Raw genomic sequence first — 26,112 nt, forward strand, 5'->3', positions numbered from 1 at the left:
CAGCGTGGCCAGAAAAATACTCAATATACGTTTGAGCTACTGAAATGGGACTTCTCCTGCTGTGAGGCTGACTCTTCGCTGGGGGAGTTGAGGGAGAAAGATCCAACATTCCATTGATGGACGCTATAGGATCATTCCCTATGGCGTCACCATCCGGTGTATCCGGATTGAGAGCGGTGTCAGGATCAAAGTCCTGATGAGCTACGTCTGCCTCCTCATACAGAGAGTCCTCCTGGGATCCCCCCGGAGCACCGATTTTTTTCCAAATGAGGGTGGCCAGGGAGCAATGAACCAGATTGCGCATGGCCTGTCTGGACTGCAAGTCTCTATCCCATGACAATATATCAGCCGAAACTGCAACTCCGTCCCTGTCCTTGGACAGGGTTGACAGGTGGTTCCTTTGGCCACGTCTAGTAGAGACCCCGGCTGACCAAGTGCTACAGGGGAGCATTGCACACAATGGGGGTCAGTGCCGTGGAACAGTATCACATGCAGTAAAAACAGCATCGAAAGCCTGTGTTGCTTATATGCTGCTGCCGACTAGCCATCTAGGAGTATAGAGCCAAGAATGGCGACCGTACAGTGCAATGTATAGCATACAAGCATAAAGTACAAATGAACACTGCCGCACATGCAATACAAGCAGCATAGAAAGCCTGTGCCATGGCACCCCTGCTTTTCTGCTGCTGTAGACTAGCCATCTAGGGGAATATAGCCTAGAATAGCGATCATACAGTGCAAAACAAATTAACACTGCAGCACTGAAAAAAACCTGCTCTGAGGCTTTTTTGTGCCTCAGATACAAGCAGCATAGAAAGCCTGTGCCTTAGCACCCCTGCTTTCCTGCTGCTGATGTGTCGCCATCTAAGAGGGCATATAGCCAAAAATAGCGACCTATGCAGTGTAAGCATAAAATACAAATGGACAACTGCGGTATTTAGTGCGGTCAGCACTTCAGGTGCCGCTTACCGCCCGCCTATAAGCGGGTGTGTGGTCGCCCCAGTCCTGTGCCTGGTTGCCCAGAGTCCGTTCTCTCAGCTCGGCCTGCAGGAATGGCTGCCGGCGTCCTTCTCCAGCTCGTGTGAGTAGGGGCGGGCCGTGGGCGTGCCCCAAGTCAGAGCGGGAAACCGGCGTCCCACAGTGTCCAGTGAGAGGGCTGGAGCATGTAAATAAGGCTCCAGCCCTCGGCGCTGCCGATTGTACAGCGTCTCTCCCCTACCGTGATTGACAGGGTGGGGGCGGGAACGAAGCGGAGCTAGGCCGCAAAAGCCGGGGACTGGATTTATAAGCGCCGCCGCCGTAAAAGCGCGGTCGGCGCTAAGTCCCCGGCGCACTACAAGTCCCAGCCGCGCCGCCGCTCCCGGAGCGTCCGGCGCGGTAGTTCCCAATACATAAAGTCACTCAGCTAGGCTGCAGTGACTGTAACCCTTTACTGTCCCCGGCGCACTAGCACTCCCAGCAAGTCTGGAGTGTGCTGTGCCTGTGTGTACGGGGACACAGAGTACCTGAATGGTGCAGGGCCATGTCCCTGAACGGTACCCAGCTCCGTATCCAGCAGGTTCAATGGGTCTGTGGATGGAGCCCGGCCTCAGGGCTTTGGGGCCGGTAAGATCCCACTTCCTCAGAGCCCCTCAGGGGGATGGGGAAGGAAAACAGCATGTGGGCTCCAGCCTCCGTACCAGCAATAGGTACCTCAACCTTACAAACCACAAGTGGGGTGAGAAGGGAGCATGCTGGGGGCCCCATATGGGCCCACTTTTCTTCCATCCGATATAGTCAGCAGCTACTGCTGACTAAACAGTGGAGCTATTGCATGGATGTGTGCCTCCTTCGCACAAAGCTTGAAAACTGGTGAGCCAGTGATCCCACTGGGGGTGTATAGCCAGAAGGGGAGGGGCCTTACACTTTTTAGTGTAATGCTTTGTGTGGCCTCCGGAGGCAGTAGCTATACACCCAATCGTCTGGGTCTCCCAATGGAGCGCCGAAGAAAGACGCCTCCAAATATGAGAGACCTGGAGCAGTTTATAAAGAAGAGTCCAAAATTCCAATGGAGAGATGTAAAAGTTTGTAAAGAGATATAGGAAGCGACTGATTGCAGTTATTTATTCCAAAAGGTGTGCAACCAAATATTACGTTGGGGGTGCCAACAATTTTGTTCAGCCCATCTTTTTGTAAATCATTTTATTGACAACTATTACTTAACAGATAGACATATAGTCCAAAAGATACATTCAATCATGTGAATTTGAACAGCAAGAATTGTTACTTAGAAGCCATATGCACAGGAGTATTACCGGGATGCAAACATATAGACTATTATAACAGTACCGTATTTTTCGGACTATAAGACGCACCGAACTATAGGACGCACCCTGATTTTAGAGGAGGAAAATGGGAAAATAAAATTTTAAGCAAAAAATGTGGTCATGACACACTGTTATGGGGTGAGGATGTGCTGCTGACACTGTTATGGGGGTAATGTCCTGCTCATATACTCCCCATCCTGCTCATATACTCCCCATTGCTGCTCATATACTCCCCAGGCTGCTCATATACTCCCCATTGCTGCTCATATACTCCCATTGCTGCTCATATACTCCCCATTGCTGCTCATATACTCCCTATTGCTGCTCATATACTCCCCAGCCTGCTCATATACTCCCCAGCCTGCTCATATACTCCCCAGCCTGCTCATATACTCCCCAGCCTGCTCATATACTCCCCAGCCTGCTCATATACTCCCCAGGCTGCTCATATACTCCCTAGGCTGCTCATATACTCCCCATTGCTGCTCATATACTCCCCAGGCTGCTCATATACTCCCCATTGCTGCTCATATACTCCCCATTGCTGCTCATATACTCCCCATTGCTGCTCATATACTCCCCAGGCTGCTCATATACTCCCCATTGCTGCTCATATACTCCCCATTGCTGCTCATATGCTCCCCAGCTTGCTCATATACTCCCCAGCCTGCTCATATACTCCCCATTGCTGCTCATATACTCCCCATTGCTGCTCATATACTCCCCATTGCTGCTCATATACTCCCCAGGCTGCTCATATACTCCCCAGGCTGCTCATATACTCCCCATTGCTGCTCATATACTCCCCATTGCTGCTCATATACTCCCCATTGCTGCTCATATACTCCCCATTGCTGCTCATATACTCTCCATTGCTGCTCATATACTCCCCATTGCTGCTCATATACTCCCCAGGCTGCTCATATTCTCCCCAGGCTGCTCATATACTCCCCATTGCTGCTCATATACTCCCCATTGCTGCTCATATACTCCCCATTGCTGCTCATATACTCCCCATTGCTGCTCATATACTCCCCATGCTGCTCATATACTCCCCATGCTGCTCATATACTCCCCATTGCTGCTCATATACTCCCCAGGCTGCTCATATACTCCCTATCCTGCTCATATACTCCCCAGGCTGCTCATATACTCCCCATCCTGCTCATATACTCGCCAGCCTGCTCATATACTCCCCAGCCTGCTCATATACTCCCCATGCTGCTCATATACTCCCCATTGCTGCTCATATACTCCCCATCCTGCTCATATACTCCCCAGCCTGCTCATATACTCCCAAGCCTGCTCATATACTCCCCATCCTGCTCATATACTCCCCAACCTGCTCATATACTCCCCAGGCTGCTCATAATATACCCCTATCCTGCTCATATACCCCCATCATCCTGGTGTATGGCCGCATCCTGTGGCACATAAAAAAAAAATAAACGTTCATACTCACCTTACCTCACCTCACTCCCTGCAGCACCGCTCCTCTTACCGTCTATGTCAGCGGCAGCGCCGCTGAGTGGAGCCGTCCCCCTTCCCCTGCACCAACGCAATCTCCTCCTGTCTGTCCCGTGTGGACACGTGCGCACAGCGATGACGTCATCGCTGTGCGCGGCGCTAGCCTCCACGCAAGTCAGCTGACCGGCACAGACCAGAGGAGATTGCGGTGCTGCAGGGGAACGGTGAGTAATGTGTACTGATTCACTGCTCCCCGCGCTGATGATGATGTGCGGGGTGCAGTGAATACAGCCGCACATGATCACTCCAGGCTGCAGTTGCCAGGGGTCATCATGCGGGCCGGCTGTTTATCCCTCGCTCATCACCCCACCCACCTGTCAGTGCCTGCTTCAAGCTGAGAGATGATGGGCGGGAGGATGGGCGTGCATATTAAATGAGCAGGTCCACGTGGTCACGGCAGGCGCTGCTACAGCCTGCTTGTGCCGCCGATGACCCGCTCCACCGCAGCACCCTCATTCCCCGCAGCCCTATATTCAGACCATAAGACACACCCCCCACTTTCCCCCAACATTTGGGGGGAAAAAAGTGCGTCTTATGGTCCCAAAAAATACGGTAGATCAATAAATATCCAGTATATATTAATTAGACCATTATACCATTCCACATCTAATCTGAATAGCAAGATAAAAGAAGCAAAACTACACTGTGTGCAGAATTATTAGGCAAGTTGTATTTTAGAGGATTTTTTTTTTATTATTGATCAACAACTATGTTCTCAATCAACCCAAAAGACTCATAAATATTAAAGCTTACCGTAATATTTTTGGAAGTTGGAGGGGTTTTTTTAGATTTGGCTATCTTAAGCCCGCTACACACGCTTCAATATATCTCACAATCCGTCGTTGGGGTCAAGTTGTAAGTGACGCACATCCGGCATCGTTTGTGAGGTATCTGCGTGTGACAGCTACGTGCGATCAGGATTGAACGCAAAACCGTTGATCACAAACACATCGTATCATTCTCTAGAATTGAGCGTTTTGTTGCACGAACCTAGTGAATTGTAACGTGTGACATCCCTCATACGATTTTGGTGTCTGATGCTATGTGCGCAGGTGTGCGCTCTGCACCGCAGCTTAAAAAAGGTCCGCTTCAGAGCACAGCTGAAAAGCTGCGTTCTGAAGCGCCTCACAATGTCTGTCATTCACTAATCTCTGTCAGTCGGTCACTATCTTTGTCCCTCACTCTCTGTCCATGTCAGTCTATCCCCCTCTCTCATATACTCACCGATGCCCGATCCCCGGCGCTGCACGGCGTTCACACTGCTCCGGCGGCTTTTACTGTTTTGAAAAAGCCGGCCGCCCATTAAACAATCTGGTATTCCCTGCTTTCCCCGCCCACCGGCGCCTATGATTGGTTACAGTGAGACACGCCCCCACTCTGAGTGACAGGTGTCACACTGCACCCAATCACAGCAGCCGGTGGGCGTGTCTATACTGTGTAGTGAAATAAATAATTAAATAATGAAAAAAAACTGCGTGCGGTTCCCCCCAATTTTAAAACCAGCCAGATAAAGCCATACGGCTGAAGGCTGGTATTCTCAGGATGGGGAGCTCCACGTTATGGGGAGCCCCCCAGCCTAACAATATCAGCCAACAGCCGCCCAGAATTGCCGCATACATTATATGCGACAGTTCTGGGACTGTACCCGGCTCTTCCCGATTTGCCCTGGTGCGTTGGCAAATCGGGGTAATAAGGAGTTATTGGCAGCCCATAGCTGCCAATAAGTCCTAGATTAATCATGTCAGGCGTCTATGAGACACCTTCCATGATTAACCTGTAAATTACAGTAAATAAACACACACACCCGAAAAAATCCTTTATTAGAAATAAAAAACACAAACATATACCCTGGTTAACCACTTTAATCAGCCCCAAAAAGCCCTCCATGTCCGGCGGAATCCAGGATGCTCCAGCGTCACTTCCAGCGCTGCTGCATGGAGGTGACCGGAGCTGCAGAATACACCGCCGCTCCGGTCACCTCCACGCAGGTAATGAAGACAGCCGCGCGATCAGCTGCTGTCACTGAGGTTACCCGCTGTCACTGGATCCAGCGGTGGCCGCGGGTAACCTCAGTGACAGCTCAGCTGATCGCGCTACTCACCTCAGTTGCTGCGTGGAGGTGATAGGAGCGGCGGTGAGTAGCGCGATCAGCTGAGCTGTCACTGAGGTTACCCGCGGCCACCGCTGGATCCAGTGACAGCGGGTAACCTCAGTGACAGCAGCTGATCGCGCGGCTGTCTTCATTACCTGCGTGGAGGTGACCGGAGCGGCGGTGTATTCTGCAGCTCCGGTCACCTCCATGCAGCAGCGCTGGAAGCGACGCTGGAGCATCCTGGATTCCGCCGGACATGGAGGGCTTTTTGGGGCTGATTAAAGTGGTTAACCAGGGTATATGTTTGTGTTTTTTATTTCTAATAAAGGATTTTTTCGGGTGTGTGTGTTTATTTACTGTAATTTACAGATTAATCATGGAAGGTGTCTCATAGACGCCTGACATGATTAATCTAGGACTTATTGGCAGCTATGGGCTGCCAATAACTCCTTATTACCCCGATTTGCCAACGCACCAGGGCAAATCGGGAAGAGCCGGGTACAGTCCCAGAACTGTCGCATATAATGTATGCGGCAATTCTGGGCGGCTGTTGGCTGATATTGTTAGGCTGGGGGGCTCCCCATAACGTGGAGCTCCCCATCCTGAGAATACCAGCCTTCAGCCATATGGCTTTATCTGGCTGGTTTTAAAATTGGGGGGGACCGCACGCAGTTTGTTTTAATTATTTAATTATTTATTTCACTACACAGTATAGACACGCCCACCGGCTGCTGTGATTGGGTGCAGTGTGACACCTGTCACTCAGAGTAAGGGCGTGCCTCACTGTAACCAGTCATAGGCGCCGGTGGGCGGGGAAAGCAGGGAATACGAGATTGTTTAATGGGCGGCCGGCTTTTTCAAAACAGTAAAAGCCGCCGGAGCAGTGTGAACGCCGTGCAGCGCCGGGGATCGGGGATCGGTGAGTATGAGAGAGGGCTGCTAACTTCAGTCACTTAGGAGATTAGTGGTCACCGGTGAGTCCTTCACAGGTGACCGCTAATCAGGGCGCGACACAGACAGAGCCGCAGCATGACCGTGAAGTCGGGTGAGGTTCACCCGAGGTCATTCTGACAGTGCGGCTCTGTCTGTGTCTGCTGTCATCTGCCATTCACCGCTGCTACATGGCTGTCTGTGTCTGCTGTTAGCGGCCATGTAGCTGAGCTGAATGGCAGATGACATAGTAAAAACGCATCCCTACACAGTACACACGCTTGGCAAGTCAATAAATAAAAAAAAAAAAAAGGTGCCCAATGCATACGTCACAGAACACATGATCTAAAGGATCGCACACAAAATTGATCAATTTAACATAGACTACTAACGCACGTGTGACAGCAAATGAACGACCAACGTGCAATCTCATAAGATCCCGTATGCAACCTGGGCGTGTCACATCGCAAATGCGATTGTACAACTAATTGCAACGTGTAAAGTGGGCTTTAGGAGGATATCTGTTTGTGCAGGTAACTATTACTGTGCAGAATTATTAGGCAACTTAATAAAAACCAAATATATTCCCATCTCACTTGTTTATTTTCACCAGGTAAACCGATATAACTGCACAAAACTTAGAAATAAACATTTCTGACATGCAAAATCAAAACCCCAAAAATTAGTGACCAATATAGCCACCTTTCTTTATGATGACACTCAGCAGCCGACCATCCATAGATTCTGTCAGGTGCTTGATCTGTTTACCATCAACATTGCGAGCAGCAGCCACCACAGCCTCCAGACACTGTTCCGAGAGGTGAAGGGAATTTTGTTTACTTACCGTAAATTCCTTTTCTTCTAGCTCCTATTGGGAGACCCAGACAATTGGGTGTATAGCTTCTGCCTCCGGAGGCCACACAAAGTATTACACTTTAAAAAGTGTAACCCCTCCCCTCTGCCTATACACCCTCCCGTGCATCACGGGCTCCTCAGTTTTGGTGCAAAAGCAGGAAGGAGGAAACTTATAAATTGGTCTAAGGTAAATTCAATCCGAAGGATATTCGGAGAACTGAAACCATGAACCAAAAGAACAATTCAACATGAACAACATGTGTACACAAAGAACAACAGCCCGAAGAGAACAGGGGCGGGTGCTGGGTCTCCCAATAGGAGCTAGAAGAAAAGGAATTTACGGTAAGTAAACAAAATTCCCTTCTTTGTCGCTCCATTGGGAGACCCAGACAATTGGGACGTCCAAAAGCAGTCCCTGGGTGGGTAAAAGAATACCCCAATAAAAAGAGCCGACAACGGCCCCCTCTTACAGGTGGGCAACCGCCGCCTGAAGGACTCGCCTACCTAGGCTGGCATCTGCTGAAGCATAGGTATGCACCTGATAGTGTTTCGTGAAAGTGTGCAGACTCGACCAGGTAGCCGCCTGACACACCTGCTGAGCCGAAGCCTGGTGCCGCAATGCCCAGGACGCACCCACGGCTCTGGTAGAATGGGCTTTCAGCCCTGCAGGAATCGGAAGCCCAGAAGAACGGTAGGCTTCAAGAATCGGTTCCTTGATCCACCGAGCCAAGGTTGACTTGGAAGCCTGTGACCCCTTATGCTGGCCAGCGACAAGGACAAAGAGCGCATCAGAACGGCGCAGGGGCGCCGTGCGAGAAATGTAGAGCCGGAGTGCTCTCACTAGATCTAACAAATGCAACTCCTTTTCACATTGGTGAACTGGATGAGGACAAAAAGAAGGTAAGGAGATATCCTGATTGAGATGAAAAGGGGATACCACCTTAGGGAGAAATTCCGGGACCGGACGCAGAACCACCTTATCCTGGTGAAAAACCAGGAAGGGGGCTTTGCATGACAGCGCTGCCAACTCCGACACTCTACGGAGCGATGTGACTGCCACTAGAAAGACAACCTTCTGTGAAAGACGTGAAAGGGAGACATCCCGCAGTGGCTCGAAAGGTGGTTTCTGAAGAGCCTTTAGCACTCTGTTAAGATCCCATGGTTCCAGCGGCCTCTTGTAAGGTGGGACTATGTGGCAAACTCCCTGCAGGAACGTGCGGACTTGCGGAAGCCTGGCTAGACGCTTTTGAAAAAATACGGATAGCGCCGATACTTGTCCCTTGAGAGAGCCGAGAGACAACCCCTTGTCCATTCCGAATTGAAGGAAAGACAGAAAAGTGGGTAAGGCAAACGGCCAGGGGGTAAAACCCTGATCAGAGCACCAAGATAAGAAGATCCTCCAAGTCCTATGATAGATCTTGGCGGACGTTGGTTTCCTGGCCTGTCTCATAGTGGCAATGACATCTTGAGATAAGCCTGAGGACGCTAGTAGCCAGGTCTCAATGGCCACACAGTCAGGTTGAGGGCCGTAGAATTCAGATGGAAAAATGGCCCTTGAAGAGACCATTCCCCTGCGTCCATGCCCTGGCGACTGAGAAAGTCTGCTTCCCAGTTTTCTACGCCCGGGATGTGAACTGCGGAGATGGTGGAGGCTGTTGCCTCCGCCCACAGCAGAATCCGCCGAACTTCTTGGAAGGCTTGGCGGCTGCGCGTGCCGCCCTGGTGGTTGATGTACGCGACCGCCGTGGCGTTGTCCGACTGTATGCGGATCTGCCTTCCCTCCAGCCACCGATGGAACGCCTTTAGGGCTAGGTACACTGCCCTTATCTCTAGAACATTGATCTGAAGGGAGGACTCTGTCGGAGTCCAGGTTCCCTGAGCCCTGTGGTGGAGAAAAACCGCTCCCCACCCTGACAGACTCGCGGCCGTCGTGACCACAGCCCAGGATGGGGGCAGGAAGGATTTTCCCTTCGACAGAGAAGTGGGAAGAAGCCACCACTGAAGAGAGGTTTTGGCTGCCAGAGAAAGGGAGACGTTCCTGTCTAGGGACGTCGACCTCCTGTCCCATTTGCGGAGAATGTCCCATTGGAGTGGACGCAGATGAAACTGCGCAAAGGGGACTGCCTCCATCGCTGCCACCATCTTCCCCAGGAAGTGCATGAGGCGCCTCAAGGGGTGTGACTGGGCCCGAACGAGAGAGTGCACCCCAGCTTGCAGCGAACGCTGTTTGTCCAGCGGAAGCTTGACTATCGCTGAGAGAGTATGAAACTCCATCCCGAGGTAAGTCAGTGATTGGGCCGGAGTCAATTTTGACTTTGGGAAATTGATGATCCACCCGAACCTCTGGAGAGTCTCCAGAGCCACGGCCAGGCTGTGTTGACATGCCACCCGGGAGGGTGCCTCGACCAGGAGATCGTCTAAGTAAGGGATCACCGAGTGGCCCTGAGAGTGCAGGACTGCCACAACGGATGCCATGACCTTGGTGAAGACCCATGGGGCTGTCGCCAGGCCGAAAGGCAGTGCCACAAAACTGAAGGTGTTCGTCCCCAATGGCGAAACGCAGGAAGCATTGATGCTCTGGTGCGATCGGCACATGGAGATAGGCATCCCTGATGTCGATTGATGCTAGGAAGTCTCCTTGTGACATCGAGGCGATGACAGAGCGGAGGGATTCCATGCGAAACCGTCTGGTTTTTACATGTCTGTTGAGCAATTTGAGGTCCCAAACGGGACGGAATGATCCGTCCTTTTTTGGCACCACGAACAGGTTGGAGTAAAAACCGCGACTCCGTTCCTGAAGGGGAACGGGGATCACAACTCCTTCTGTCTTCAGAGTGTCCACCGCCTGAGCAAGTGCATCGGCTCGCTCGGGGGGCGGAGATGTTCTGAAGAAACGAGTCGGAGGACGAGAGCAGAACTCTATCCTGTAACCGTGAGACAGAATGTCTCTCACCCATCGGTCTTGGACATGTGGCCACCAGGCGTCGCCAAAGCGGGAGAGCCTGCCACCGACCGAGGATGCGGTTTGTGGAGGCCGAAAGTCATGAGGAGGCCGCCTTGGAGACGGTGCCTGCGGCGGTCTTTGGAGGACGTGACTTAGACCGCCATGCAGAAGAGTTCCTCTGGCTCTTCTGTGGCCTGTTGGACGAGGATGATTGGGATCTGGCTGAGGGCCGAAAGGACCGAAACCTCGCCTGAATTTTCAGTTGCTGAGGTCTTTTTGGCTTGGATTGGGGTAAGGACGAGTCCTTTCCCTTAGATTGCTTAATAATTTCATCCAATTGCTCGCCAAACAACCGGTCGCCAGAAAAAAGGCAAGCCGGTCAAGAACTTCTTGGAAGCAGAGTCTGCCTTCCATTCGCGCAGCCACATGGCCCTGCGGACTGCCACCGAATTGGCGGATGCTACCGCTGTACGGCTAGCAGAGTCCAGGACGGCGTTCATGGCGTAGGACGAAAAAGCCGACGCCTGAGAAGTCAAAGACGCTACTTGCGGAGCAGAGGTACGTGTGACCGCATTAATCTCAGACAGACAAGCTGAGATAGCTTGGAGTGCCCACACGGCTGCAAAGGCCGGGGCGAAAGACGCGCCTGTGGCTTCAAAGATGGATTTCATTAGGAGCTCTATCTGCCTGTCAGTGGCATCCTTGAGCGATGAACCGTCAGCCACTGCTACTACGGATCTAGCCGCCAGTCTAGAGACTGGAGGATCCACCTTGGGACATTGAGCCCAACCCTTGACTACGTCAGAGGGGAAGGGGTAACGTGTGTCATTAAGGCGCTTAGAAAAGCGCTTGTCCGGAAAAGCTCTGCGCTTCTGGACAGCATCTCTGAAGTTAGAGTGATCGAAAAAAGCACTCCGTGTACGTTTGGGAAACCTAAACTGGTGTTTCTCCTGCTGTGAAGCCGACTCCTCCACAGGTAGAGGCGGGGGAGATAGATCTAGCACCTGGTTGATTGATGCTATAAGGTCATTTACTATGGCGTCCCCTTCAGGTGTATCAACATTGAGAGCAACGTCAGGGTCAGAGCCCTGGGCTGCGACCTCTGCCTCATCCTCCAGAGAGTCCTCAAGCTGAGACCCCGAACAGCGTGATGAAGTCGGGGAAGATTCCCAGCGAGCCTGCTTAGCCGGTCTGGGACTGCGGTCCGTGCCGGAGTCCTCCACGTGATATCTAGGGCCCACCCCAGGAGCATGCTGCGGCGCAGACCGAGAGGGGCCTGGGGACGATGACCCCGCAGTGCCCGGGGCCTGTGTAAGGGCCGGTCTGGACTGTAAGGCTTCTAGTATCTTAGCAGACCATTTGTCCATAGACTGAGCCATGGATTGTGAAAGTGACTCAGAGAGTTTCTCAGCTAAAACTGCAAACTCTGTCCCTGCCGCCTGGACAGGGGAGGCCGGCGGTTCTGCCTGGGCCGAGGGTCCCACCAGTGCCCGAGGCTCCGGCTGAGCGAGTGCCACAGGGCCCGAGCATTGCTCACAGTGAGGGTAGGTGGAACCTGCAGGTAGCATAGCCGCACAAGAGGTACAGGTTGCAAAATAACCCTGTGTCTTGGCACCCTTGCTCCTTGTGACCGACATGCTGTTCTCTCCTAGGAGAGTAATCACTGAGGGTATATAGCCAAAGGCTAAACACTGCGGCCGAACCTAGAAAAAGTATACAAATATAATATATATATATACAGTTCGGCACCCTAGGGGAACCAGCACCGTGTGACCGGTGTTGCTTACCGACCGCCCAGAGCGGTGTGTGTGCCCACCAAATCCCCTGCCTTGGGTCTCCCAGATCTGCAGCCAGAAGTCCTCCACCGGCAGAATGTGATTAAAACATGGCTGCCGGCGTTCTAAGGGGAGGAGGGAGCCGTGGGCGTGATCAAAAAAGTGCGGGAATCTGGTGCCCCAGAGTGATGAGTGAGGGGGGAGGAGGACACTAAAGTATGCTCCAGCCCTCACAGTCGGCGTCAGGCCGACCATCCCGCCCTTACCCCTGACTGGCAGGCCCGGGGGCGGGAGTTTAATGCACTAGGCCGCAAAATCCGGGGACTAAATTTAATACCGCGGCCGGCAAGCAGGCGCGGTCGGCGCGGTAGTCCCGATCGTGACACAAAAACAGCAGCCGCTGCAGCGTCTGAGACCAAGTGCTCCATGCACCGTCCCCAAGGGGACACAGAGTACCTTTATGATGCAGGGCCTGTCCCTGATGATACTCAGTCTCCTGTCCGTCAGAATCCCACAGGGGCTGCGGAGGGAGCCCGGTCCCAGTGCCTGGATGACCGGTTAGGATCCCACTTCTCCCAGAGCCTTTAAGGGATGGTGAAGGAAAACGGCATGTGGCTCCAGCCTTTGTACCCGCAATGGGTACCTCAACCTTAACAGCACCGCCGACTTAGTGGGGTGAGAAGGGAGCATGCCGGGGGCCCTGGGGCCCTCTTTTCTTCCATCCGATGTAATCAGCAGCTGCTGCTGACTAAAATGTGGAGCTTGAGTGAATGTGTGCCTCCTTCAACACAAAGCATAAAAACTGAGGAGCCCGTGATGCACGGGAGGGTGTATAGGCAGAGGGGAGGGGTTACACTTTTTAAAGTGTAATACTTTGTGTGGCCTCCGGAGGCAGAAGCTATACACCCAATTGTCTGGGTCTCCCAATGGAGCGACAAAGAAATACTGTTTTCCCTCCCTGTAGAGCTCACATTTTATGAGGGACCACAGGTCCTCTATGGGGTTCAGATCAGGTGAACAAGGGGGCCATGTCATTATTTTTCCATCTTTTACACCTTTACTGGCCAGCCGTGGAGTAGTTGGATGCATGTGATGGAGCATTGTCCTGCATGAAAACCATGTTGTTCTTGAACGATACTGATTTCTTCCTGTACCACGGCTTGAAGAAGTTGTGTTCCAGAAACTGGCAGTAGGTCTGGGAGTTGAGCTTCACTCCATCCTCAACCCAAAAAGGTCCCACAAGTTCATCTTTGATGATACCAGCCCATACCAGTACCCCACCTCCCCCTTGCTGGCGTCTGAGTCGGAGTGGAGCTCTCTGCCCTTTACTGATCCAGCCTCTGGCCCATCCATCTGGCCCATCAAGATGCACTGTCATTTAATCAGTCCATAAAACCTTTGAAAAATCATTCTTAAGATATTTCTTGGCCCAGTCTTGACGTTTTATCTTATGTTTCTTGTTCAAAGGTGGTCGTTTTCCGCCTTCCTTACCTTGGCAATGTCCCTGAGTATGGCACACCTTGTGCTTTTTGATACTCCAGTAATGTTGCAGCTCTGAAATATGGCCAAACTGGTGGCAAATGGCATCTTGGCAGCTTCACGCTTGATTTTCCTCAATCCATGGGCAGTTATTTTGCGCCTTTTTTGCCCAACACGCTTCTTGCGACCTTGTTGGATATTTGCCATGAAACGCTTGATTGTTCGGTGATCACGCTTCAAACGTTTGGCAATTTCAAGACTGCTGCATCCCTCTGCAAGACATCTCACAATTTTGGACTTTTCAGAGCCCGTCAAATCTCTCTTCTGACCCATTTTGCCAAAGGAAAGGAAGTTGCCTAATAATTAAGCACCCCTTATATAGGGTGTTGCTGTCATTACACCGCACCCCTCCTCATTACAGAGATGCACATCACCTGATTTACTTAATTGGTAGTTGGCTCTCAGCCTATACAGCTTGGAGTTGGACGACATGTATAAAGAAGGGAATTTTGTTTACTTACCGTAAATTCCTTTTCTTCTAGCTCCTATTGGGAGACCCAGACAATTGGGTGTATAGCTTCTGCCTCCGGAGGCCACACAAAGTATTACACTTTAAAAAGTGTAACCCCTCCCCTCTGCCTATACACCCTCCCGTGCATCACGGGCTCCTCAGTTTTGGTGCAAAAGCAGGAAGGAGGAAACTTATAAATTGGTCTAAGGCAAATTCAATCTGAAGGATGTTCGGAGAACTGACCCATGAACCAAAAGAACAATTCAACATGAACAACATTTGTACACAAAAGAACAACAGCCCGAAGGGAACAGGGGCGGGTGCTGGGTCTTCCAATAGGAGCTAGAAGAAAAGGAATTTACGGTAAGTAAACAAAATTCCCTTCTTCTTTGTCGCTCCATTGGGAGACCCAGACAATTGGGACGTCCAAAAGCAGTCCCTGGGTGGGTAAAAGGATACCTCGATAAAAAGAGCCGAAAAAACGGCCCCCTCTTACAGGTGGGCAACCGCCGCCTGAAGGACTCGCCTACCTAGGCTGGCATCTGCCGAAGCATATGCATGCACCTGATAGTGTTTCGTGAAAGTGTGCAGACTCGACCAGGTAGCCGCCTGACACACCTGCTGAGCCGTAGCCTGGTGCCGCAATGCCCAGGATGCACCCACGGCTCTGGTAGAATGGGCTTTCAGCCCTGAAGGAATCGGAAGCCCAGAAGAACGGTAGGCTTCAAGAATCGGTTCCTTGATCCACCGAGCCAAGGTTGACTTGGAAGCCTGCGACCCCTTACGCTGGCCAGCGACAAGGACAAAGAGCGCATCAGAACGGCGCAGGGGCGCCGTGCGAGAAATGTAAAGCCGGAGTGCTCTTACTAGATCTAACAAATGCAAATACTTTTCACATTGGTGAACTGGATGAGGGCAAAAAGAAGGTAAGGAGATATCCTGATTGAGATGAAAAGGGGATACCACCTTAGGAAGGAATTCCGGGACCGGACGCAGAACCACCTTATCCTGGTGAAAAACCAGGAAGGGGGCTTTGCATGACAGCGCTGCAAGCTCAGACACTCTCCGGAGTGATGTAACTGCCACTAGAAAGGCCACCTTCTGCAAAAGACGTGATAGAGAGACATCCCGCAGTGGCTCGAAAGGTGGTTTCTGAAGAGCATTTAGCACTCTGTTAAGATCCCAGGGTTCCAGCGGACGCTTGTAAGGTGGGACTATGTGGCAAACTCCCTGCAGGAACGTGCGGACCTGCGGAAGCCTGGCTAGACGCTTTTGAAAAAACACGGAAAGCGCCGATACTTGTCCCTTGAGAGAGCCGAGGGCAAACGGCCAGGGAGTAAAACCCTGATCAGAGCACCAGGATAAGAAGATCCTCCAAGTCCTGTGATAGATCTTGGCGGACGTTGGTTTCCTGGCCTGTCTCATAGTGGCGATGACATCTTGAGATAACCCTGAGGACGCTAGGAGCCAGGACTCAATGGCCACACAGTCAGGTTGAGGGCCGCAGAATTCAGATGGAAAAATGGCCCTTGAGACAGCAAGTCTGGTCGGTCTGGGAGCGCCCACGGTTGACCCACCGTGAGGTGCCACAGATCCGGGTACCACGACCTCCTCGGCCAGTCTGGAGTGACGAGGATGGCGCGGCGGCAGTCGGACCTGATCTTGCGTAACACTCTGGGCAGCAGTGCCAGAGGAGGAAATACATAAGGCAGTCGAAACTGCGACCAATCCTGAACTAATGCGTCCGCCGCCAGAGCTCTGTGATCTTGAGACCGTGCCATGAATGCCGGGACTTTGTTGTTGTGTCGAGACGCCATGAGATCGACGTCCGGCGTTCCCCAGCGGCGACAGATCTCTCGAAACACGTCCGGGTGAAGAGACCATTCCCCTTATCTCCAGAACATTGATCTGAAGGGAGGACTCTGTCGGAGTCCAGGTTCCCTGAGCCCTGTGGTGGAGAAAAACCGCTCCCCACCCTGACAGACTCGCGTCCGTCGTGACCACAGCCCAGGATGGGGGCAGGAAGGATTTTCCCCTCGACAAAGAAGTGGGAAGAAGCCACCACTGAAGAGAGGTTTTGGTTGTCAGTGAAAGAGATACGTTCCTGTCTAGGGACGTCGACCTCCTGTCCCATTTGCGGAGAATGTCCCATTGAAGTGGACGCAGATGAAACTGCGCAAAGGGAACTGCCTCCATTGCTGCCACCATCTTCCCTAGGAAGTGCATGAGGCGCCGCAAGGGGTGTGACTGGGCCCGAAGAAGAGAGTGCACCCCTGTCTGCAGCGAACGCTGTTTGTCCAGCGGAAGCTTGACTATCGCTGAGAGAGTATGAAACTCCATCCCGAGGTAAGTCAGTGATTGGGTCGGTGTCAATTTTGACTTTGGGAAATTGATGATCCACCCGAACCTCTGGAGAGTCTCCAGAGCAATGGTCAGGCTGTGTTGGCATGCCGCCCGGGAGGGAGCCTTGACTAGGAGATCGTCTAAGTAAGGGATCACCGAGTGGCCCTGAGAGTGTAGGACCGCCACCACGGATGCCATGACCTTGGTGAAGACTCGTGGGGCTGTCGCCAGGCCGAAAGGCAGTGCCACAAACTGAAGGTGTTCGTCCCCGATGGCGAAACACAGGAAGCGTTGATGCTCCGGTGCAATCGGCACATGGAGATAAGCATCCCTGATGTCGATTGATGCTAGGAAGTCTCCTTGGGACATCGAAGCGATGACAGAGCGGAGAGATTCCATCCGAAACCGTCTGGTGCTCACGTGTCTGTTGAGCAGTTTGAGGTCCAGAACGGGACGGAATGATCCGTCCTTTTTTTTTTTTTTTTTTTTTTTTGGCACCATGAACAAGTTGGAGTAAAAACCATGACCACGTTCTTGAAGGGGAACGGGGATCACAACTCCTTCTGTCTTCAGAGTGTTCACCGCCTGACAAAGTGCATCGGCTCGCTCGGGGGGCGGGGATGTTCTGAAGAAACGAGTCGGAGGACGAGAGCTGAGCTCTATCCTGTAACCGTGAGACAGAATGCCTCTCACCCATCGGTCTTGGACATGTGGCCACCAGGCGTCGCAAAAGCGGGAGAGCCTGCCACCGACCGAGGATGCGGTTTGGGGAGGCCGAAAGTCATGAGGAGGCCGCCTTGGAGACGGTGCCTCCGGCGGTCTTTGGAGGACGTGACTTAGACCGCCATGCATCAGAGTTCCTCTGGCCCTTCTGTGGCCTGTTGGACGTGGATGATTGGGACCTGGCTGAGGGCCGAAAGGACCGAAACCTCGATTGAATTTTTCGTTGCTGAGGTCTGTTTGGTTTGGACTGGGGTAAGGACGAGTCCTTTCCCTTGGATTGCTTAATAATTTCATCCAATCGCTCGCCAAACAAACGGTCGCCAGAAAATGGCAAACCGGTTAAGAACTTCTTGGAAGAAGAGTCTGCCTTCCATTCGCGTAGCCACATGGCCCTGCGGACTGCCACCGAATTGGCGGACGCTACCGCTGTACGGCTCGCAGAGTCCAGGACTGCATTCATGGCGTAGGATGAAAATACCGACGCCTGAGAAGTCAAAGACGCAACTTGCGGAGCAGAGGTACGTGTGACCGCATTAATCTCAGACAGACAAGCTGAGATAGCTTGGAGTGCCCACACTGCTGCAAAGGCTGGGGCAAAAGACGCGCCTGTGGCTTCATAGATGGATTTCATCAGGAGTTCTATCTGCCTGTCAGTGGCATCCTTGAGCGATGAACCATCTGCCACTGATACTACGGATCTAGCCGCCAGTCTAGATACTGGAGGATCCACCTTGGGACATTGAGCCCAACCCTTAACTACGTCAGCGGGGAAGGGGTAACGCGTGTCAGTAAGGCGCTTAGAAAAGCGCTTGTCCGGAAATGCTCTGTGCTTCTGGACAGCATCTCTGAAGTTAGAGTGATCGAAAAACGCACTCCGTGTACGTTTGGGAAACCTGAACTGGTGTTTCTAATGCTGCGAAGCTGACTCCTCTACAGGTGGAGGCGGGGAGATAGATCTAACACCTGGTTGATGGACGCTATAAGGTCATTTACTATGGCGTCCCCTTCCGGTGTATCAAGATTGAGAGCAACGTCAGGGTCAGAGCCCTGAGCTGCGACCTCCGCTTCATCCTCCAGAGAGTCCTCAAGTTGAGACCCCGAACAGTGTGATGAAGTCGGGGAAGGTTCCCAGCGAGCCCGCTTAGCCGGTCTGGGACTGCGGTCCGTGTCGGAGTCCTCCCCGTGAGACCTAGGTGTCACCCCAGGAGCACGCTGCTGCGCAGACCGAGGGGGGCCTGGGGGCGATGAACTCACAGTGCCCGAGGCCTGTGTAAGGACCGGTCTGGACTGCAAGGCTTCTAGTATCTTAGCAGACCATCTGTCCATAGACTGAGCCATGGATTGTGAAAGCGACTCAGAGTTTCTCAGCCAAAACTGCAAACTCTGTCCCTGCCACCTGGACAGTGGAAGCAGGGGGTTCTACCTGAGCCGAGGGTCCCACCAGTGCCCGAGGCTCCGGCTGAGCGAGTGCAACAGGGGCCGAGCATTGTTCACAGTGAGGGTAAGTGGAACCTGCAGGTAACATAGCCGCACAAGAGGTACAGGTTGCAAAATAACCCTGTGTCTTGGCACCCTTGCTCTTTGCGGACGACATGCTGTTGTCTCCTCGGAGAGTGATCACTGAGGGTATATAGCCAAAAGCAAAACAGTGCGGCCGAACAGAGAAAATGTATACAAATATATATATATATATATATATATATATATATATATACACTTCGGCACCCCAGGGGGACCAGCACCGGGTAACCGGTGTGGCTTACCGACCGCCCAAAGCGGTTGTGTGTCCACCAAATTCCCTGCCTTCGGCCTCCCAGAGCTGCAGAGCTCGTTCTGAAATCCTCCACCGGCAGAAGTGATTGTAAAAATGGCTGCCGGAGCTCTCAGGGGAGGAGGGAGCCGTGGGCGGCGACTAATAAAGTGCGGGAATCTGGTGCCCCACAGTGATCAGTGAGGGGGGAGGAGAACACCTAAGTATGCTCCAGCCCTCACTGCCGACGTCCAGTCGACCGTCCCGCCCTTACCCCTGACTGGCAGGCCCGGGGGCGGGAGTTATGGTACTAGGCCGCATGAAGCCGGGGACTAAAGTTAATAACGCGGCCGGCAAACAGGCGCGGTCGGCGCGGTAGTCCCGGTCGTCACAAAAAAACAGCAGCCGCTGCAGCGTCTGTGACACAGGCGCTCCATGCACCGTCCCCAAGGGGACACAGAGTACCTTTAGATGCAGGGCCTTGTCCCTGATGATACCAAGTCTCCTGTCCGGCAGATTCCCCCAGGGGCTGCGGAGGGAGCCCGGTCCCAGTGAATGGTGACCGGATAGGATCCCACTTCTCCCAGAGCCTCTAAGGGATGGGGAAGGAAAACGGCATGTGGCTCCAGCCTTTGTACCCGCAATGGGTACCTCAACCTTAACAGCACCGCCGACTTAGTGGGGTGAGAAGGGAGCATGCCGGGGGCCCTGTGGGGGCCCTCTTTTCTTCCATCCGATACAATCAGCAGCTGCTGCTGACTAAAATGGGAGCTTGAGTGAATGTGTGCTTCCTTCAACACAAAGCATAAAAACTGAGGAGCCCGTGATGCACGGGAGGGTGTATAGGCAGAGGGGAGGGGTTACACTTTTTAAAGGGTAATACTTTGTGTGGCCTCCGGAGGCAGAAGCTATACACCCAATTGTCTGGGTCTCCCAATGGAGCGACAAAGAAAAGTATCATGTGATCAAAATACTCACTTGCCTAATAATCCTGCAGTATATACATAAACAAATATCAACATCAGAGCCTTATGCTGATGGTCATCTGACTCTTACCTGCTTCTCGAATCTGAATATATCTCATGACCTTGTAATAAAGGCTGAGAATCAGTTATAAGCGATTGATGACATTGATGAGTTCCATGTGTCCCAAACTTTTGGAGACATCCTCTATTATTGTATACTTTTTATTTATCTGGGATTATTTTCTTGACAATATCTACCCAGGACCTTAATGTTGGAGGGGAGGAGGGGATTTACCAATCCATCTCATTGCTGGCAAGGAATAAAGTTTCTCTGAGAAGGATTCTAGTGCGGTGACTCCATGTTTCCTCCTCTAGTATCTCACATAAACAAGTTTTAGGATCCAAAGGAATAGGGATGGAAATCAGAGAGGATATAAAAATAACTATAGTTTGGGAAAAGGAAAAGACGACTGGATAAGTCCAAAACATGCCAGAAGTCTGCGTTCAGGGTACTGCAATAAAAGCACTCTAAAATATCTCAATATGACTGCAGGGTCACTGTCCCTCACACCAGGGGATTTTAGGCTATCCCTAACCTCAGGGTTACCCCTAATGGTAGAGATGGCAGAGTCCCATGCCTTACTATTCTCCTGACCAGAGCTGATCTTTATTTTCTGGAACCAATTCAAGGGTGCCAACTCTTTTGGCTATGACTGTATTTCCATATGTAGCTACACAGCACTTTATACACAACAATTTACCCCCAAACCCCTCCTGCTTTTGTCATGTAAAGACATACAGTGGCAGGATATGGACTACAGATCCATCCCTGCCTGCTAGCATGCCCCTCTGCCGTTCTCCTGCTTCTTCACACAGGCAAATGCGAAAGCTCTTAGGGTATGTTCATATGTTTATTACAGGTGTTTTTTTAGTTCAGAAATGTTAAAAAAAAAAAAGCTTAAAGAGGACCATCCACCAAGATTTTAATAGATAAACTAAAGACAGTGCTATATTGGTGCTATCATGCTGATTCTATACATACCTTTAGTTGTGAGATCAGATATTTAATTTCTGAAATACAGGCAAATAAAGCTTGTGAAATGCACTGTTACTTGATTGACAGCAGCTACTGAATTTCTAATAGGTGGGTCGGGATTTGCTAGTTATTCCCGCCCCTGTCTGCTGCCTGTCCTTCCTCCCCTCTCTCTGTTATTACAGGGGGAGGAAGGACAGGGGGAGGAAGGACAGGCAGCAGACAGGGGCAAGAATAACTAGCAAATCCCGACCCACCTATTAGATATTCTGTAGCTGCTATCAATCAAATAACAGTGCATTTCACAAACTTTACTTGCCTGTATTTCAGAAACTATACATCCGATCTCACAACTACAGGTATGTATAGAATCAGCATGATAGCGCCAGTATAGCACTGGCTTTAGTTTATATAGGAAAATCCTGGTGGTTGGTCCTCTTTAAAAGGGTGGTCCGAAGGTCAAAGACATTTTAATCTATTTAGTGCCTCAGTGTAAAGTAATTTCCTTCCTAATTTTACTTCCCCTCTGATGACACTTCACTAAGAATTCCAGCGCATACTGGGATACACGAATGAAGCGTCATCAGGGGGCAGAGGCTGCGGTCACTGTTTCAGCCTTTGCCCCCTCTCTAAAAAGAAGCATCATCAGTGATGCTTAATTCGGGGACTGGGCTGGTCCCTATGTGCTGTCATTGTGCGATGTGCACAGTGCACTGTGTTCCTGCTCAGATCTACAGAGCCAGCAACAGAGCAGTGTGCATTATGAGTGCACGGTGTCAGAGTATTCAGAGACCAGCGCCACCACCGAAAGTGATGCCACTTGCAGAGGCAATGCTGGACTCTGAACGCCACAGCGCATTCTGATCTGACACTACTCACTGACAATGCGCGCTGCTCTGTTGCTGACTCTGCAGATTTGAGCCTTAGGCGGGCCTTGCACGTTGCGACATCGCAAGCCGATGCTGCGATGTCGCACGTGATAGTCCCCGCCCCCGTCGCAGGTACGATATCTTGTGATAGCTGGCGTAGCGAAAATTATCGCTATGCCAGCTTCACATGCACTCACCTGCCCTGCGACCGTCGCTCTGGCTGGCGACCCGCCTCCTTCCTAAGGGGGCGGGTCGTGCAGCGTCATAGCGACGTCACACGGCAGGCGGCCAACAGCGGCGGAGGGGCGGAGATGAGCAGGATGTAAACATCCCGCCCACCTCCTTCCTTCCGTAGAGCCGCCGGCGGTAGGTAAGGTGAAGTTCCTCGCTCCTGCGGCTTCACACACAGCGCTGTGTGCTGCCGCAGGAACGAGGAACAACATCGTACCTGTCGCGGCAGCATAATTATGGAAAAGTCGGAGCCTGCAGCGATGATACGATAACGACGCTTTTGCGCTCGTTCATCGTATCATCTAGAATTTACACACAACGATGTCGAAAGTGACGCCGGATGTGCGTCACTTTCGATTTGACCCCACCGACATTGCACGTGCGATGTTGCAACGTGCAAAGCCGTCCTTAACCCCTTCACGACCGGCCGATTTTTTGCTTTCCGGTTTTTTTTTCGCCATTCTTTTTCTGAGAGACGTAACTTTTTTATTTTTCAGCCAATATGGTCATGTGAGAGCTCATTTTTTGCGGAACGAGCTGTACTTTTAAATGAAATCATCAGTTTTACCATATAGTGTACTAGAAAACGGCAAAAAAATTCCAAATGCAGAAAAATTGCAAAAAAAGTGCGATAGCACTATGGTTTTTGAGATATTTTATTCACTGTGTTCACTATATGGTAAAACTGATGTGTGGGTGTGATGCCTCAGGTCAGTGCGAGTTCGTAGACACCAAACATGTATAGGTTTACTTTTATATAAGGGGTTAAAAAAAAATCGGAAGTTTGTCCGAAAAAAGTGGCGCACGTTTTACGCCATATTCCGTGACCTGTAGCGTTCTCATTTTTCGAGATCTATGGCTCAATGACGGCTTATTTTTTGCGTCTCGAGCTGACGTTTTTAACGGTACCATTTTTGCGCAGATGCTACGTTTTGATCGCCTCTTATTGCATTTTGCGCAAAAGTTGTGGCGACAAAAAAACACCGTTTTGGCGGTTGAAATTTTTTTGCTGCTACGCCGTATACTGATCAGATTAATTGATTTTATATTTTGATAGATCGGGCGTTTCTGAACGCGGCGATACCAAATGTGTGTATATTTTTTATTTTTTTAACCCTTTAATTTTCAATGGGGCGAATGGGGGGTGATTTGAACTTTTAGGGTTTTTTTTAATTTTTTAAAACTTTTTTTTAACTTTTTTTTTTTATTTTACTAGTCCCCCTAGGGGGCTATTGCGATCAGCATTCCGATCGCTCTGCAGTATCTGCTGATCACAGCTACAAGGCTGTAAACAGCAGATACGCTCTCTTTCTCTTTTGCTGTGCCGCTGGCACAGCAAAAGAGAAAGCAAGTCAGGTGTAGTACAGGAGTCATCACATGACCCTGTGCTACCATGACAACTATCGGGAGTCACGTGATCGCGTCACGTGACTTCCGGTATCAGGCGGTAAGTAAATGCTTACCGCGATCGCGCTTATAATGGCGCTGTCACATTTTGACAGCGCCATATAAGGGGTTAAACGGCACGAGCAGATAACGATTCTGCTCGTGCCTAGCAGGCACACATCTCAGCTGTGAAAATCAGCTGAGATGTGTGCCGATCGCAGCATGATGCTGCTGGCAGACCGCGGGCAGTAACATTATGACCGCGAGGACGTAATTTTACGGCCCGCGGTCGTTAAGGGGTTAATCCAGTAAAACCAGAGAAAATAGAAGCAAGCACTTATCGGCTACACCCGTATCTACTCAACATCATCACTGTTAAGACATATTAAAAGGGTTAACGCATATTTCAGCCCAAACAGAACTTGAGCCTAGTTACTCGTAACCGTTTCTAAAAGCCTGCTAAGAGGATATATCACTATCCACTTCTTTTTGTTCTCTCACACTGCAGATTATCTTCTCTATCCAGTGCAGAGGCTGCTGTAATCACATGACTTCATTAACAAGATCCCTTTCCAGACACAGACAGCTTGTACCTCTCATTTTTGGTATATCTAGATTTCTCTATGCAGCTGATATCTGCATGTATGCACTGCAGAAATTCAGATATCCCCCTTCTCTGCCCAGTACGGATACAAAACGAGTGTGAATGAAGATAGCGAACACTCAAACTGAATATACTAAGATGTTTTGAAATATATCACTTTAACATCTATAAAGATTTACAGGTATTGGATAGATAGGCAGTGAGAAGAAGTATTGTACCTTGAGGTATGTCACAAACGGCAAACAGCCCAACTCTGACGTCACCGTTTACCGTCCACTTCTGCGTTTCACAGTTTGGGTTACAGCTGTGGTTCATGAATCGCGAGTAATTCCCTTTAGGTCCGGCATCGATGATACGATCCTGAAACAAAGTCATTACAATAAGCGTGCTACCAAGAAAGAGGTATACGAAGATGCAGGTCCTCCAGGGGGTACGCCTACCATGTGTGTGCATGTCTGGTAATAGTATCACTTTAGTGGGCGCATATCCTAAAAGAAGATAACCTCTCCAACTTTGCCACCAAACTTTTAGCATTAGTTTTTTTTTTTAACCAGGCTATTCTTGAAGCGATAAACTTGCTCTCACCTTTGTGACTGTCAACAAGTAGAAGTTGGTGATTCCATTTTCATGGGCGCGTTTCAGGCGTAGTCTGCACTCCTCCTCATCGATCAGCTCCCCAACATACTCATTTACCAATTCACCCTGTGAACAGGTAAGAAGATGGATGATCCCAGATTTAGGTCGTTTTCCCCACACGTCAAGGGAATCCTATACTTGACACAATCTGAGTATTAGGACTAGGAAACACGGCGAGTAAAACGGGATCACTTCCATCTGCAATTTTTTTCTCAGCCCTAATTGGACCGAGAAAACAATCGCAGCATACTGTGACTGTAATGCGATCCGTATAAACTTGCACCCATACAAGTCTATGGGTGCGAGTGAAACATTGCACTGCACTCGGATGACACTGGAGTGCAGTGCAATAATCGCATCAGCTGATAATGGAGGAGACTAGTTCCTCCCTCTCCTCTGTAGCTGTGATCCGATCGTAGCATCAGATCACAGTATGATGACATTCGGCACACGCTGGCAGCATAGTGGGAGCCGAGGGTCATTAGCATATCACATGCGATGCTCTCGCATCGGATTCCATACTCTTATGTGTCCCTAGCCTTAGGCATGTTCACTTAACCACTTTTAAAGGGAACCTGTTAGGTACAATATGCACCCAGAACCACAAGCAGTTCTGGGTGTATATTGCTATTCCCTGCCTAACCGTTCCTGTATCTAGTAGTATTTCTAAATATCCTTTATGATATGCTAATGAGGCCAGGGACTAGTCACAAGGGGTTAGTTCCCTTGGCTAGTCAGACCCTTAGTATGTACAGTCATATGAAAAAGTTTGGGCACCCCTATTAATGTTAACCTTTTTTCTTTATAACAATTTGGGTTTTTGCAGCAGCTATTTCAGTTTCATATATCTAATAACTGATGGACTGAGTAATATTTCTGGATTGAAATGAGGTTTATAGTACTAACAGAAAATGTGCAATCCACATTTAAACAAAATTTGACCGATGCAAAAGTATGGGCACCTCAACATAAAAGTGACATTAATATTTTGTAGATCCTCCTTTTGCAAAAATAACAGCCTCTAGTGGCTTCCTGTAGCTGTTAATGAGTTCCTGGATCCTGGATGAAGGTATATTTGACCATTCCTGTTTACAAAACAATTCCAGTTCAGTTAAGTTTGATGGTCGCCGAGCATGGACAGCCACTTCAAATC

At 50.6% G+C, this 26,112-nt stretch overlaps 1 protein-coding gene across 6 annotated transcripts in view; it reads right to left on the bottom strand.

Annotated features, from left to right (window-relative positions):
* Window positions 1-26,112, bottom strand: part of NSD3 (nuclear receptor binding SET domain protein 3) — a 223,786-nt gene that overhangs the window by 32,048 nt on the left and 165,626 nt on the right. For all 6 annotated transcript variants that reach the window (XM_075346392.1, XM_075346391.1, XM_075346390.1 and 3 more), the window contains 2 exons: window positions 24,909-25,025; window positions 24,542-24,683 (listed from right to left, as the gene is read on the bottom strand). In XM_075346392.1, coding sequence (XP_075202507.1) covers window positions 24,542-24,683; window positions 24,909-25,025 — 259 coding nt within the window. The remainder of the gene's footprint in view (window positions 1-24,541; window positions 24,684-24,908; window positions 25,026-26,112) is intronic.

This window comes from Anomaloglossus baeobatrachus, chromosome 4 (assembly GCF_048569485.1).
Source record: "Anomaloglossus baeobatrachus isolate aAnoBae1 chromosome 4, aAnoBae1.hap1, whole genome shotgun sequence".
NCBI classification, from domain to species: domain Eukaryota; kingdom Metazoa; phylum Chordata; class Amphibia; order Anura; family Aromobatidae; genus Anomaloglossus; species Anomaloglossus baeobatrachus.